The 16,689-nt window shown below is 39.6% G+C and overlaps 1 protein-coding gene and 1 long non-coding RNA gene across 8 annotated transcripts; both read right to left on the bottom strand.

Annotated features, from left to right (window-relative positions):
* Positions 1-107: 107 nt before the first annotated feature.
* LOC311037379 lies at positions 108-8,210 on the bottom strand. Of its 7 annotated transcripts, none has more exons than XR_014599948.1 (11): positions 8,109-8,210; positions 7,158-7,218; positions 6,705-6,787; positions 6,251-6,338; positions 5,775-5,856; positions 4,793-4,878; positions 4,052-4,134; positions 1,730-1,812; positions 1,250-1,336; positions 777-848; positions 108-533 (listed from the first exon to the last, which is right to left on the bottom strand). It is a non-coding gene; the product is annotated as an uncharacterized lncRNA (long non-coding RNA). The 7 variants fall into 7 exon arrangements; XR_014599949.1 differs by having other exon boundaries at positions 1,250-1,333; XR_014599950.1 differs by having other exon boundaries at positions 1,730-1,809.
* Positions 8,211-10,753: 2,543 nt separating this feature from the next.
* mrps2 (mitochondrial ribosomal protein S2) lies at positions 10,754-16,450 on the bottom strand. Its single transcript, XM_084046517.1, has 4 exons — positions 16,399-16,450; positions 15,478-15,618; positions 12,936-13,068; positions 10,754-12,293 (listed from the first exon to the last, which is right to left on the bottom strand). The coding sequence occupies exons 1-4, from the start codon at positions 16,421-16,423 to the stop codon at positions 11,744-11,746; spliced, it is 849 nt and encodes a 282-aa protein (XP_083902643.1). The 5' UTR covers positions 16,424-16,450; the 3' UTR covers positions 10,754-11,743.
* Positions 16,451-16,689: the final 239 nt, after the last annotated feature.

The following is a 16,689-nucleotide window of genomic DNA, read 5'->3' as shown; positions in this document are numbered from 1 at the left end:
AGAAGCATTTAAACTTCCGATCCAAGTGATGGAAGATAAGTCATTTTTTGGGTGACCTACTTAAGTAGTGCACATTTTGAGTAGGGTTGACATTGCTCATATTACAACCTAATAATATTCTCTGGTCTACCAAGTTAACTTGGTGAGCTTCCAATATATCTGTTAGGGTGACTAAGTTAAACTCTCAGTCACCAGCAGCTCCGTCAAAATGTTGTTCGTTTTGTGATTTACAGATTTTTCAGATTTTATAAGACAGTCAATACAACAGACAGAACTGAACACATCGTCCAGTCTCCTTCGTGTTCAATTTCATAATTACATGATGATAAAAAGGAAGCACATAAAGGCATTAAATTCAATCAATTTATTGTAATTGTACAATATACAATGAAATGTAGCACGTAAAAGGGGGGGGGGGGGGTAATAGAAAATGTTCTGATAGTAAGCTATTTAAAATCGCTTTAATATCAGTGTAGGAAAACCTTTTGAGTGATTATGAGGAGACATGGCTGATGGCTGGTGGTTATGTCCATCTGTAAAGACAATTGGAGAACATATAATTACATTTGTGCTTTCCAAAAGGCAACCAGGCATTAAGAAAAGGTTTCAAGTGTACTGTTGGCACTATTAATGACTCCAAGCACCCACTGGATTAAATACTTGGCGTAAACGATAGACCATTTTAGTCTCTGCCACCTTCTGACACAGGCTCGACACACTGTCGGACTGCAACGCCTAAGGGGCATGCTGGGAAAGAAAATATAAGATACACTTACCAAGAACTTTCAGTTTGCCACGGTTACTCTGCAGCCACTCAGTACCAGTATTTGGATAGCTCATCAATACGTCTGCACACATGAGAAACAATAAAGGCAAAATAGGTTGAATATGTTGTCATATTAGGTTTTCTGTTGCTGACTAAACAGGGCAGTTAGAGACATTGTAAGCCAGTTTCCATTCATGTCCATGTCAACCATATGAGTTTGATTAGAACATCCATAGTAAACAATAATTAACCACTTAAACCATATATACTTCATTGACTGGTTCAGCCAACCCAAATAAGAGTTTTATATTATTGTTCTGTTGGCACTATTAATGACTCCAAGCACCCACTGGATTAAATACTTGGCGTAAACGATAGACCATTAAATTTTAGTCTCTGCCACCTTCTGACACAGGCTCGACACGCTGTCGGACTGCAACGCCTAAGGGGCATGCTGGGAAAGCTTTACAATAACAAACTTACCAAGAACGTTCAGTTTGCCAGGTTACTCTGCAGTCACTCACTACCAGTTTTTGTCCAACAGCACATCACTACGTCTGCATGCTGCTTCTGAAGAACAAGTTGGTCAACATGAGAAACAATCAAGGCAAAATATGTCCCATGTAATGGCACAGCACTCAAAACTTTTCCACATGATTTCTGATGCTGACTGAACGGGGTAATTGAGCCACTGTAAGCCAGTTTCTATTCTGTCCATATTATCTGCCACACTAATATGCTAACAACTTCCATATTCAAAATGTTTTGAAAAATAATTAAAGTATGAGTTTTTCATTATTGTTCTGTTGGCACTATTAATGACTCCAAGCACCCACTGGATTAGATACTTGGCGTAAACGATAGACCATTTAGTCTCTGCCACCTTCTGACACAGGCTCGACACACTGTCGGACTGCAACGCCTAAGGGGCATGCTAGGAAAGAAAATATAAAATACACTTACCAAGAACGTTTGCCAGGTTACTCTGCAGCCACTCCAGTACCAGTATTTGGTCAGCAGAACATCAGTACATCTGCATGCTGCTTCTGAAAGACAAGTTGATCACCATGAGAAACAATCATGGCAAAATACATTGAATAGGTTGCCATAATCAGTGTTGTGCCTGAACGCGTTCAATGAACGATCGTTCATGAACTCGTTCGTATTTTGGGCGAACGTGAACTGAACGTACTGTATATCCGCTAGATGAACGTTATTGTGAACGCGTTCATTCTGGCGTTTGTGAACGGCGTTCTCTCTTCGTTCAAACTTCGTTCAAGAGTGTCCCAAAATTCCATGGTTACATCGGTTTGTCATGTTGTATTTCATCCTATTCTGTGTTTCCGAGGCGTCTTGAACGCACCATCAGCCAAAAAAAGAGAAAAGCAAGGCGGCGTCTCACATTCATGTGCGCAGCGCGGAGACCGACTCCGAGTGAACAGTCTCATTGCAGCGACAGCTAGTGAACAGCACATACAGTTACGGCCACTCGGCCAGGGCGAAGAGCTGACACTTTATCCGCTCTGCGAAGCTCATTTCCCGGCCACAAGCATTTGGAAGTTGACTTGTGTCTCTTCCAAAGTATCGGTGTTGTTTCCTTGGCTTCACTGCCGACAAAATTAACTTGAAGCTGGGCTGAATTAATAAAGTAAACACCGCGGAACGGCGAAATGAGTTTGGGATGTTACAACAACATGTCCGGACCGTGGCTGATGCGTCGTGCACCGTAGCCTACAGCCGACTTTAGGACGGTAGCCCCGGCCCCCGAACCTCTGAATGAACGTATTGTAGTCTGGACGTCCGACCCGACTTTATTTTGGCATTAAAAGTGGACTTCTGCACCTGGCTTTTGATGTTAACAGTGTCATAGCCTACACTCACTTTGACAAGCCCCCAGCCCCCCCGCCAAGATGAATGAAAAATTAAAACACCATTACATTATTATGCATTACATTAGTATTAACCACATGAACCCCAGATGGGGGGAACATAAGCCAAAAATAGCCGATCTACAAGCTCACAACGTGTTGCAGCGCGACGCGTTGTGAGCTTGTAGATCTGCTATTTTTGGCAGAGAGAAAAAAAGCGTCCAAGAAAAGTAGGCCTCCCACCAAGATGAATGAAAATCTTTAGAAAATAGCAGATCTACAAGCTCACTGTGTCGCACCGTGACCTGTTGTGAGCATAGAGGTATAGGTTGTGAGCTTGTAGATCGGCTATTTTCCAATAGCCAAAACTTAAATAGGGCTGAAGTGATTCATGTATTTGCAAAATCTACATAGTAACTAGTAACTTCAGTTTTCAAATAATTAAAAATAAGTACAATATTTGCCTCTGAGATGTAGAGTAGAAGTAAGTAAGTACTGAAAACTGCTAATACTCTAGTAAAGTAAAAGTACCTCAAAATTGTACTTAAGTACAGTACTTGAATAAATGTACTTAGTTACTTTACACCACTGGAAATAATAAATATAGGGTGCTTTGTGTATGTACACCAGAGAGGATATAATGTATAAGAAAATTAAATAAATAACATTGGTTTTATAATGTATTTGGTAAAAAATAAAAGTATAGTAATAATAATAAATAATAGATTCGGATGCATCCTGCTCCATATACAATACAATACAATGCACTGCTTTTCAGTTAATCATTCAAGTTTGAGACAATAAAAATATGCGATTAATAAGCGATTAATCGCGCGATTAACTACACAAATCATGCGATTAATCGCGATTAAAAATTTTAATCGCCTGACAGCACTAATATATATTGAAAAAAAAAGAACGAAAAAGAACTGAACTAGTTCATTTTTTGAACCATGAACTTTAGTTCAAAATTTTGAATTATGAACTGAACTTTGAACTAGTTCATTTTAAAATTTGTGAACTGAACTTTGAACTAGTTCATATTTTAAGTGAACTTTCCCAACACTGGCCATAATACGTTTTCTGATGCCGGATAAACAGGGCAGTTTGAGACATTGCAAGTCAGTTTCTATTTCTGTCCATGTCAACCATATGAGTTTACTTGTTACATCCATATTCAATAATAATTAACCACTTAAACCATAGTAAACTTCATTGACTGGTTCAGCCACTCCAAATAAGAGTGTTTATTGTTCTGTTGGCACTATTAATGACTCCAAGTACCCACTGGATTAAATACTTGGCGTAAACGATAGACCATTTAGTCTCTGCCACCTTCTGACACAGGCTCGACACGCTGTCGGACTGCAACGCCTAAGGGGCATGCTGGCAAAGAATTACAATAAAATAAACTTACCAAGAACGTTCAGGTTGCCAGATTACTCTGCAGCCCCTCAGTACCAGTATTTGGAAGCACATCACTACGTCTGCATGCTGCTTCTGAAGAACAAGTTGGTCAACATGAGAAACAATTAAGACAAAATATGTTCTATGTAATGGTACAACACTCAAACTTTCCCACGATTTTTTTTTATGCCGACTACACAGGGTAATTGTTCCATGGTAAGCCAGTTTATAATCCGTCTGTGTCAACCACAATCATTTGCTTACAACTTAATGCTTTTGCAAACTTAATTTTATCTGTGACATCAAATTGTAATAGGAAACACATTTCCTGATCTTTGTTTCGTGATACCGCGTGTTCACCTTGAATATTGAAAATCGGTGATGATGACGGTGGGATGTACATGACCGGGGGGGCGTTTTAAAACACCCGTGTGCAACTTAAAACAAAGCCTACATAAGAAAGATATCCCCTTTGTCTGAAATACACAATGTTTACTAGGTTCGACCCAACTCCTTCAGGTCAGCATTGAGACCATGTATGACTGGGCTGCAATGTCTTGTCTCAGTTTAAGATTTATTATCACTGTAGAATCAGACAGATTCAGACATTTATATTTGATATCATCATTGACAAGACAATTGGCAGCAATTAGTCACATACAGTGTAGGTCAAAGATACAAATGCAATAATTTTTCTCATCTCGTCACAAACGCTCACACTGTACTGGCATCAACTACGTAGAGTACAAACCTGAATCTGCGATTAGAAGACCTTCAGGTGTCTAAGACGACCAGTGCCGGCGGTGTTCCTCCTCTTGGCCGTGGCACTCCAGTTGTCTGCAAGTCCAAAATAATGTCAGGTCAGTGAGAAGGAGGCATTTAAATTACATCTCTGATCTTCACATTTAAATAAGTTTTAGCAGGCTGCAGTGTGCTTAAACATTTTGTATTTACAGGCATGAGCTGAGAAATAACCACACTAAATAAGACCATGTATGACTGTGCTGAAATGTCTTGTCTCAGTAAAATAAAACAATTGAATCACTTAAAAATCATAAGTTCAGACATTTGTATTTGATAGCATCATTGACAAGACTATTGACAGCAATTACAAGTCACATACAGTGTTGGGCAACCAACCTAATTTAATAATGTAGCTACCTAAAACTATTAGTTAGGCTACTCTTCATAAAACGTAACTGAGCTCCACTAAACCCCCATTTCAAAATAAGCAGCTAGCTAGACTACAAGTTATTTAGTTAAAAGTAGCAAGCTAGATTGAAGCTCAAATCCAAAATAATGTCAGGTCAGTAAGGACCAGGCATTTAAATCATATCTCTGATTTTCACAGTTCAAAGAATACAAGCTAGTAGCTACATATATTTACATACAGTACATATTAGCAGACTGTGCTCAAACAAACATGCATTACAGGCATGAGCAGAGAAATAACCACACTAAATGCACTGTAAACATCCTATGCTTCATGAAAGTAGATCACAACCAGTACTTAACCCGTTTAAACTTTTCACAGTGCGAGCACTGTCCTGGCAGATTTCCAAGACGTGCAATTATTGCCGAATTTAGTATCTGGAGTCACGACTCCAAGCACCCACTGGATTAAATACTTGGCGTAAACTATAGACCATTTAGTCTCTGCCACCTTCTGACACAGGCTCGACACACTGTCGGACTGCAACGCCTGGGAAAGAATTACAATAAAATAAACTTACCAAGAACGTTCAGTTTGACAGGTTTCTCTGCAGTCACTCCAGTATTTGGCCAGCAGAACATCAGCGCATCTGCATACTGCTTCTGAAGAACAAGTTGATCACCATGAGAAACGATCAAGGCGAAATACATTGAATATGTTGTCATGATACGTTTTCTGATGCTGACTAAACAGGGCAGTTTGAGACCGTTTCAATTTCTCCATGTCAACAATACGAGTTTGCTTATGACATCCATATTCAACAATAATTAACCATTTATACACTTACTTCATTGACTGGTTCAGCCACTCCAAATAAGAGTTTATATTATTGTTCTGTTGGCACTATTAATGACTCCAAGCACCCACTGGATTTAATACTTGGTGTAAACGATAGACCATTTAGTCTCTGCCACCTTCTGACACAGGCTCGACACACTGTCGGACTGCAACGCCTAAGGGGCATGCTGGGAAAGAATTACAATAAAATACACTTACCGAGAACGTTCAGTTTGCCACGGTTACTCTGCAGCCACTCAGTACCAGTATGTGGACAACAGCACATCACTACGTCTGCATGCTGTTTCTGAAGAACAAGTTGGTCAACATGAGAAACAATCAAGACAAAATATGTTCTATGCAACGGTACAACAACGATTTCTTTATGCCGACTAAACAGGGTAATTGAGCCATGGTAAGCCAGTTTCTATTCCGTCTGGGTCAACCACACCAATTTGCTTACAGCTTCCATATTAAATAATATTTAAAGTATGAGAGTTCCACTAGTGTTCTGTTGGCACTATTAATGACTCCAAGCACCCACTGGATAAAATACTTGGCGTAAACGATAGACCATTTAGTCTCTGCCACCTTCTGACACAGGCTCGACACACTGTCGGACTGCAACGCCTAAGGGGCATGCTGGGAAAGCTTTACAATAACATAAACTTACCAAGAACGTTCAGTTTGCCAGGTTACTCTGCAGTCACTCACTACCAGTATTTGGCAGCATATCACTACGTCTGCACGCTGCTTCTGAAGAATAAGTTGGTTAACATGAGAAACAATGAAGACAAAATATGTTCTATGTAATGGCACAACACTCAAACTTTTCCACACAATTTTTTAATGCCGACTAAACAGGGTAAAGCCAGTTTCTGTTCCGTCTTTGTCAACCACAATCATTTTCTTAAAACTTCCATATTCAATAATATTTAAAGTATGAGAGTTCCACTAGTTCTGTTGGCACTATTAATGACTCCAAGCACCCACTGGATTAAATACTTGGCGTAAACGATAGACCATTTAGTCTCTGCCACCTTCTGACACAGGCTCGACACGCTGTCGGACTGCAACGCCTAAGGGGCATGCTTAAAGAAAGGCAAAATAAACACTTTAAACTTACTATAAGCTTCTTTCATGTCAGGTTATCCAGGTAGTACTCCTCAGCACCATCATGGGGCCAGCTGAACAAATTGGTCACGGACACAAATCAGGTTAAAATGTTTAGTAGATGTTAAACTTTGGAAGATTCTTTATATCGCTACCTGGACATGACATAAGCCCAAATATAGTCATTTTGTCTATTGCGTCTATGCTTTGTAAGCGACAATCTAGACGTATTGATTGCAAATGTTCTACACTAGGGTAAAGTAAATGCCTGTATTAAAAGGTAATATTGCCCACAACATCGCTTCTCAGTGCAACAAAAATGGATAGGGTCAAACATTAATGAGAGTAGTGGTCAAAGCAGGCTAACAAAATTGTTCAATAAGATTTGTTTCATATATTGGCATAATCTGCCTTGTTTGCCTTTGTTGGAGTGCTAAAACTTTGAGCCATACAATGAGTGGATGTAATGAATCCCTACTAATTTCTCAATGACATAGAACAATATTTGATCTCGACTTATCATGCCAAGGTACAGGAGCTATACAATGCAAGGTTCTACCAAACATTTCCATTATGTCCAACATTTATTTTAAATACGGTTAATGTGCCATGCTGTTAGTAACCACAAATGTAGTAACAGCACTTGAGCCAAGGTCACGTCATGTGATTTATCTGGCCCGGTTCCATACCCAAAGGCTACTGAACAAGACCTTCAGGCTATCGTGAGCCGGTTTCTGTATGCCCACGTTTACATAGCAAGAGGCACTAAAGCCAGTGCTATGATCGAAGGGGCAATGTCAACATACAAACTGCCAACTGCCGTCTGTTATCCCCAAAAAAAATTCCCATGATGTTCAGCTATAAAGTCTTCATTTTATCAAGATCCATTACCAATCGGAATACCCATTTTTATCAAGAGTTCTTGCTTTCCTGCTGGCAGTTGATTAATCTAAACGGTTTGTACCTTGACAAGGCTGTACCTTGACAAGGCAGCATAGTCACACCGCAAATCATGGAATCCGTGGATCTGTAGGCATGTGGGATATGCTGTAGAGTAGGACACACCTAAGAGAAAGTAGAGTTTACTTAATTATAAACCAGTGACTCCACTGACAGCCTAAAATGAGTTAACACATCAAAAACAGGAATTGAAAAAAAAAAATCAATGCAGACCCCACACCCCCCAAAAAATATGTTGATAGGCCTACAAATAAAGATTTGTGTTAAAATGTTTTTAAAATATTCCACATTTAAGATTATTATTATTTATTTTTTAAATAGCTGATAATGTGGCCTAATCGCTCGTCCTTGAAGACAAGTGGGCTTGTTTTCCTAGACCTGGTTGCTTATTTCTCTCGCAAAATCTGGCAACACTGGTTATAAAAAGTGATGCGACCGCTACACAACCTAAAAGCCTAGTATGCAGACCAATACGTTCAACCTGTTCTCTCCTTGTATTATTATTTGATTTGATGACGCTAAATTAAAAGTTTACCCATGATGTAGAAACGGAACGGCTTGGCACGATGAATCCTACAGTACATGTACATATGTTGGCTAATAATAAAAATGTAAAAACAATACATTAAAAAAAGAATATTTTGATAAAGATATTATACTTTTTACTCGACTACAATTATTGGACAACTTTAGTTACCTTGTAAATTTTAAATATTATTACAAAACACATTAACCACTTCAGCCCTTCGGCTGCTTGAAAATAGCCGATCTGCCATTTTCTAATTATTTTATACATTTTGAAAACATGAAATGTAAGATTTCTTCATAATGAGTACTTTTACTTTACATTTGGAGGCCAGTACTTTTGTACTTTTTTTACTCAAGTAAATTCTGAATACCAGACTCCTGTAACCTGTAACAGAGTATTTCTACATTACAGTAATAATACTTTTACTTAAGTAAAATAAATGTGAGTACTTGAGGCTGGGAAAGAGGCTACACTGGTTAATAATAGATGGTACTATTTTAGAGGAAGCCTGTTGCTGATCAACCACGTGGTCACCGCCTTCCTAGTCTTCAACGAAGCAACAGTTTAATTATATTGTTAGAATATTGTTATATACCCTAAATAACCCTTAAGCCTTGCACTCATTACTAAAATGACTCAGATTATGTGACATTACTTAATATCTGTGATATTTTAACGTTGTGTAACATTAACATAAAGCTAGTCATACCATGCATTCAGTGAATTCCTCATATCATTAGAGGAATTATTAAGAGTCTAATGAACTCAATAAATAATGAAATGAAGGTCAAAGGCTTTAATAAGCATGCTTTAAACGGACAGCCAAATAATGGCTTCTTTCTACGAACATAAAGTTTATAAACACTACGCACTTCATATTAAAACACTCACCATGTTCAGAGAAACCGCAAAATGGAGTTGGTTTGGAAAGTGAGTGTGTTCTCTATTCTTTCAGCCAGGTGTGCCAGGTTTTGGGAGAGAAATAAGCAATCATGGTGTAGGAAAACAAGCCCCAACAGAAGCGACTACTAGACTACTTCAGCACTTTAAACCTTGGATTGGCTATTTTAAAATAGCAGATCTACAAGCTCACAACGCGCCTCGTTGCGAAGCGTTGTGAGCTTGTAGATCTGCTATTTTCAAAAATAATCTAGGGGGAAAAAGAATGAAAATTGTGGAATATTTATAAATCTGGTACACAGGTTCCTGGCACAAAATATTTTCAGTCCGCAGACAAATGCATGCAATGTGGGGGTCCTTGACATGAAAATGTTTGAGAACCACTGTTTTAAACAGCATTTAGGAAACAAGCCCAAATAAACAACTACACTTTAGAAACAAGCTCAAATAAGCAACTACACGTTAGAAACAAGCTCAAATAAGCAACTACACTTTAGAAACAAGCTCAAATAATCAACTACGCTTCATAAACAAGCCCAAATAAGCAACTACACTGTAGAAACAAGCCCAAAAAACCGCAACCCCTAACCAATAATTACAACTTCACAGAAGAACAAGGCCAAAGTCGCTTATAATAAGCAGACATGGCAACGCCGCCTCTGTCCTTTCAGCCAACCCAGACGGAAACTGCGGGGGGAGGGGCCATTGGTTGTGCGACAGTGTCGCGTCGCGCAGCACAAACAGCAGATGTACAAGCTCACACCTCGTCGCCACGCGTAGCTTTGTGAGCTTGTAGATCCGCTGTTTCCTCATGTTCGACATCGAATTAGAATGGGCTCAGTCACCAGGTGGAAACCTTAGATCCGGTCTAGAGTACGCCTACCGTATCCGGTAATTTGTGCGCACACATTAATGCCAGACTCGTTTCCGTATCCGCTCTAGACTCAGACCGGATCTGCAAACCTGTAAAGCCAAATGACACCGGTCTAAGGAATAGCGCGTGCATAAGGCAGAAATACAAAAACTGTTTGGAAAAAAATGATCTTTTTTTTGTTGTTTGTTCATTCCTATATATCCTATGACTAGAACTATTTCATAAAACAGGACTGTGTAAATTAAGGTTTAAACTTTAAACAATGGCTCCAGCCTGGAGAAAAATACACTACAAATAATAGCACACACTATTTTATTCACTGCTTAGCATTTATATTATAATATTATGGACACATATTATTGCTCAAATAAATTAAGGGAACACTTGAATCACTCATTTATTTTAATAAATATACACACAAACTTAAGGGGACAAAATTAGTATTTCATTCCTTGAATTGTTTTTGAGCAATGTATACTGTGTACCATCAGTGAGTGCTTATAAGCACTGCAACAAGCCAAGCAAATGTTACAGGCCACTTTACAAATCAAGCCTTCATATTTGCATTTACAGTAATGCTCAACTCATTTTGCTCACCTTAAAGATACTCTGCTGTGCCAAAGGAAAACTTCAGACAGATGGAAGAGTACTAGTCATCACAAAGTGTAGTGGAAATCAAATGTAATATTTTTGTACCAAATTTTAAATGAGCTATATATATTATGTATGTATTATGCTGTACAGTATGTGTGGATCAACGAATCGTGTCGTGACTCGTGAAGAACCTCTTCTTGGAAAGGAAATAGGATGCTCTCTGAATTTGCACCAGTTGACTTGTCCAATTACATCTCTCTCCTCCACACTCCTGGCTTTCTCCTGGCCTGTTTTTAACAAGTGTACAGCCGTCTCTCTTTCCATCACCACTGACTTCAGCCTTGCCATTGACCGCTCAATCTTCTTTTTTTATTTCATTTTCAATTTCTTCACAAAACAAAGTACACATACAACTGCCCCAAATCCCTTCCCCAGACCCACATACGTAAAGGACAGACACAGATAAACAATAACAAAGAACCAGAAATAAAATGAAAGGTACAAAAAAAGAAAAAGAACACCGCTTCTGATTCTACATCTTAGTTAAACGTTCTGAGCTGGGCATCGAGACTCTCTGCAGTTTTGACTCCTGCTCAATGGTGAGGAGTATGTTCTTTTCTTTCAAGAGTATAAACCAGAGTTCATCTAAGTCTTCATTGCTTGTAGATTGGCTATTTTCAGCTAAATGTTTGCCCCCAGAAAAGAGGACTTCACCATGTACTTTTCAACGAGGTCAGCTTGTTCACGAGCTTGGCGTTGTCGGGGACGCCGATAGACCATGCAGGATCTCCATGTGCTTCCTCTTGTCCTTGGCACGGTTGATGGTCATCTTAAACAAGCGGCAGTACAGCTCCATGGCGGCCGGAGTGTCGTCGTTCCCCGGCACGGGGTAGGTCACCAGGCTGGGGTTGCAGTTCGAGTCCATGATGCCCACGGTGGGGATGTTCATCTTCGCGGCGTCCCTGATTCCCACGTGCTGCTGAAACACGTTGTTGAGGGTGGAGAGGAAGACGATGAGGTCCGGCAGGCGGACCCCCGGGCCGTACTGGATGGGACCGTTGGTGAGGATGCCGCCCTGCCAGTAGCGCGTGTGGGCGTATTCCCCGCAGTCCCGCGCCGTGTACTCCACGAGGTGGCTGAACTGGCGCCGACGGCTGACGAACAATATGATGCCACCCCGGTACGCCACATGGGCAGTGACGTTCAGGGCTGCTTGAAGGTTCTCCACGGTCTGATCCAGGTCAATTATGTCTTGGTCCAGGCGACAGCCAAATAAGTAAGGCTCCATAAGCCTAAGAAAGTGAGAATTAAGAGTGGTACATAAGTGGAACTCATAATAAGGACTAATGTGGTCCGTAACCCATTAAAACCAGGAAAGCATATGTGTCATTTTAGATTTTAGCTAAACATAGCAACATACGTTTTTCAAAAAACTCTTAGGATTTACAACAGTGGTTTAGAACAGTGGTTCTCAAAAATTGCAGACATACAAGCTAACAGCGAGTCACTTCGTGCCGCGAGCTTGTACATCTGCTATTTTTTACATTTTTAGAAAGATTTCAGGTGGTGGGTTCGAGAGGCTAAATATATATCATTTTGGGGGTCCTTGGCATGAAAAAGTTTGAGAACTACTGATTTAGAAGGCATTTGTAGAATCGGCCTCAGGTCGATATATTTAGTTCTAACTCAAGTGGATTGTGGAGTCTGCACCACAAACTTTATAGCTGGTGAACAATATCATTGGGATCACTTTCACAGCAATTTGATGAACGATAGAAACACTTTATATCTTTTTTCTAAATGCAACAATCTGGCTGATACATGTTGGTTATACATCTGCTTCGTTGGGTGGGAGATTAAAAAAGTCCCCTACCCACAAATTTGCACATAACATTTGAAATAAACATTTAGAAGTGATGAAGCAGTACACCAACCTGTGTCGACAGCCCTTCTTATGGCCAAGATGCACCCTGGCATCAAAAAGGTCTTTCAGGGAGAAGAGCTCTGACAGACGGAAAAAATCTGCTGTCTCCAGAGGCTGGTTCAGAAGCTTGTTGTCTGTAATCTCTGTATCAGATATGACAAAAAAAAAGATAATAATCAGAAAGCGCCGTCATTTGTGGTGAAGCAATTTAAGAAATGCTGTTGAAAACCAGGAAAGCATCTGTGTCATTCTAGATTTGTGCATTTAGTCCAGTTCTATATGTCCAAAAAAGAAGGTTCGTTCAAATTTTCGGGGGATTAGGAAAACTATACATTTTTGGAATCTTCAGAGTATAACAAATCAGAAAATCCATGATTCCATTTGCGCAGAAGCCAATATGGTGGCCATCTTGGATTTTGAAAAATGGCAACCTTTGAATATTTGTTTTTCAATATCTCGACTTCTAGATTACATAGGATCTGGATTCTAGTGGCTTAAGTCTACATTTTTAGGGTCAGGAAATCCAATGGTGATAATAAAAAACATTTACAAATGATCAATGGCACAGATTTGGGTCATAATCCTTGATTTCTGGGGGAAAAATGAAAAATATAATATTCGTTTTTCCACTATTTTGACTTCTAGATTACATAGGATCATGATTCAAGTGGTTAAATCTACATTTTTCAGGAAATCCAATGGTGCTAATTAAAATCAGTGATCAATAGCACATATTTACATAACAATCTAGAATTGTAATATATGATTATCTGAAGAGACAGAGACAGATGATTTCTCTCATTGACACAAGGTTGTGTCATTTATTTACACAAACACAAACTAGACCAGTCTATACATCATCCTCACTATCATCATCAGCTGGCCGTCCCTTGTTGAGTGGGTCAAGGAACTCCTGCTGACAATGTGTGCCTGACTCCACACTCTGGCCTGGATATGGACTCTTAGGACATACTGCTTGAGAGCACCAGGAGTGGGTGGAAGCGTGTCCCCTTCTGCCATGTGTTTGCAGAATAGATGCCATCTCAGCTCAGGGATGTTTTCGATTTTTGATTTTGATCCCCTTTGGTAAGTATGCAGTGCATACAAACTTAGCTACTGCAGTTAGTAGATCCTCTGACACATCACGGGTTTTTGAAAGCATCTTCAGAGGACATCATCACCAGCTTTGAGGTAGCTGTTCCACCAGGTAGGTTTGCCTATCCTAGACAATCTCCCAGTGTTGTCTGCTCCTGTAAAGGCATGAAATGCAGGCAATGCTTTTGCTCGATCTGCACCCAGAATTGTCCATATTGGTGCCACTTCCAAAATCCCAGAAGACTGTCAAGATACATTGGCTAATGTCAGCAATGATGATAGTGAGTGATATTCTGCAAACACAAGGTAGAAGGGGACAAGCTTCCACCCACCCTTGGTGCTCTCAAGCAGCATGTCCTAAGAGTCCACATTGCTCAGCAGGAGTTCCTTGACCCACTCAACAATGGCTACTACAAGGACAAGGACGGCCAGCTGAAACCAGCTACAACTGAGTCCCTCCCAGCGCCAGAGGCAATCATTGAGATGGTCAGATGTCACTGTAAAGCAGACTGTTCTTCACTTAGATGTTCGTGCAGATCAGTGGGGCTACCCTGTACGGAGCTATGTCAGTGTACTGCTGACTGCCAAAATGATGAAAACTGTCAAGATACATTGGCTAGTGACAGCAATGATGATAGTGAGGATTATGTATAGACTGGTCTAGTTTGTGTTTGTGTAAATAAATGACGCAACCTTGTGTCAATGATAGAAATCATCTGTCTCTGTCTCTTCAGATAATCATATATTATTCTAGATTGTTATGTAAATATGTGCTATTGATCACTGATTTTAATTAGCACCATTGGATGTCTTGAAAAATGTCGATTTAACCACTTGAATCATGATCCTATTTAATCTAGAAGTCAAAATGGTGGAAAAACGAATATTACATTTTTCATTTTTTCCCCCAAAATCAAGGATTATGACCCAAATCTGTGCCATTGATCATTTGTAAAATGTTGTTAATTAGCACCATTGGTTTTCCTGACCCTAAAAATGTAGATTTAGCCACTAGAATCCAGATCCTATGTAATCTAGAAGTCGAGATATTGAAAAACGAATATTCAAAGGTCGCCATTTTTCAAAATGCTGCGCAAATGGAATCATGGATTTTCTGATTTGTTATACTCTGAAGATTCCAAAAATGTATAGTTTTCCTAATCCCCCCAAAAATGTAACGAAATTACATATAGAACTGGACTAATTGGCAATTCAGAAATAGCAGATTTACAAGCTCCGAGCTTGTACATCTGCTTTTTTTTTTTTTTTTTTTACAGGAACCAAATTGGGCCCTTTGCCTCTTTCGAGGCCTTAACTCTGAGTTAAATTAACACTGAGGATTTTACAGTGAAGATTGGGGTCCCAGAGATAAAAAACTGTGGGTCCTTAAAATGAAAGAGTTTGAGAATCACTGTGTTATGTTATGTTATTCATGCACAAAGAAAGAGCAGTCTCACCTGTAGCATTGCTTTCTATGTTACTCTGTAGTGGTTTTATAGCTGCTGCAGTGGCCTGCAGTTGTCCACTGCATAAATGCAGCTGTCCATTGCATACGTATGGTACCTTAATGGACCGTGAGTTGCGTAGCAACAAAAGTCCTACAGAATAAAGCAGGAAAAAAACATATAGATCATCTAAATTCAATGTGTTGGCAATTCATATTAGTTATTAGCTCAATTGCTCTCAAAGTGTGGGCCAGGGAATCCACTCTGGTCAACCACTTAAGCCAGTGGGTCTCAAAGTGTGGTCCAGGGACCCTCATCATGGTTCCTTGAGGGGGTTCCAAGTGGCCCCTTACGATGTGTAACTCTTAAGAGTGTACACATGGAACCAAATGGACCCGTAAGGGTTCCATGTGTACCCTCTCAAAGAGTTATAGGGGTCCTTGAAATTAAAACGTCTGACAACTACTGACATAATGTTCTAACTGGTGATAATATAATCAGCTGCTAGACTCTAACAGTTTAAATTATAACCAGCTAGACTATAGCTGGTTATAATGTAATACGATGAGAGAATAATACTTGTGTATGTTTTTATCTCCAGTCCACACACATACAATTGTAGAATTCTATACTCCTAATCCAATAACCAAGATATTCTCTCTTATAGGAGGTCCCTGGCACCAAATCTGTTCAAATGGGGGGTCCACGGCTTAATAATACGTATCAATTTGGAGGTCCTTCACTGACAATGTTAGACAACCACTGAGCTAGCCAACGGTTGCATGATGTGAGCGAGGCTGTAAACAAGGTAACGTTACGGCTGCTAACACTATTTAATCTACATATAACGATTACACGTCATTAAAGACTGCATTATTTTCCTCAAATAACAAAACTAAGATATAAATATAAAGTGTAAAGTCTTCCTTTTACCTTTCGTTAGAACCCTGGCAGCCATGCTTGTTGCTAGATCCCCTCCCACAAACAGAAGGTCAAAGAAGTGTGACTGGTAAATGTAGTCCAATAGCCGCTATCTACCATGCTATCTACTACGTGATCCACGTCCATGTGGACTACAACTCCCATTACCTCGCAAATAAGACGTAAAAAATTAAGCAATACAAACTTAAATGACTTTATTGAAAACGAACAATAACAAAACAGCACTGTTAAAACTGCAGTTCCATAAAAAAAACTTCAATGTCATCTTATATTAAAACAATT

Source organism: Gymnoscopelus microlampas, assembly GCF_963454915.1.
Source record: "Gymnoscopelus microlampas genome assembly, chromosome: 21".
NCBI classification, from domain to species: Eukaryota; Metazoa; Chordata; class Actinopteri; order Myctophiformes; family Myctophidae; genus Gymnoscopelus; species Gymnoscopelus microlampas.
Note: the sequence above shows the minus strand (reverse complement) of the source record. Positions and strands in the feature narration are given on the sequence as shown.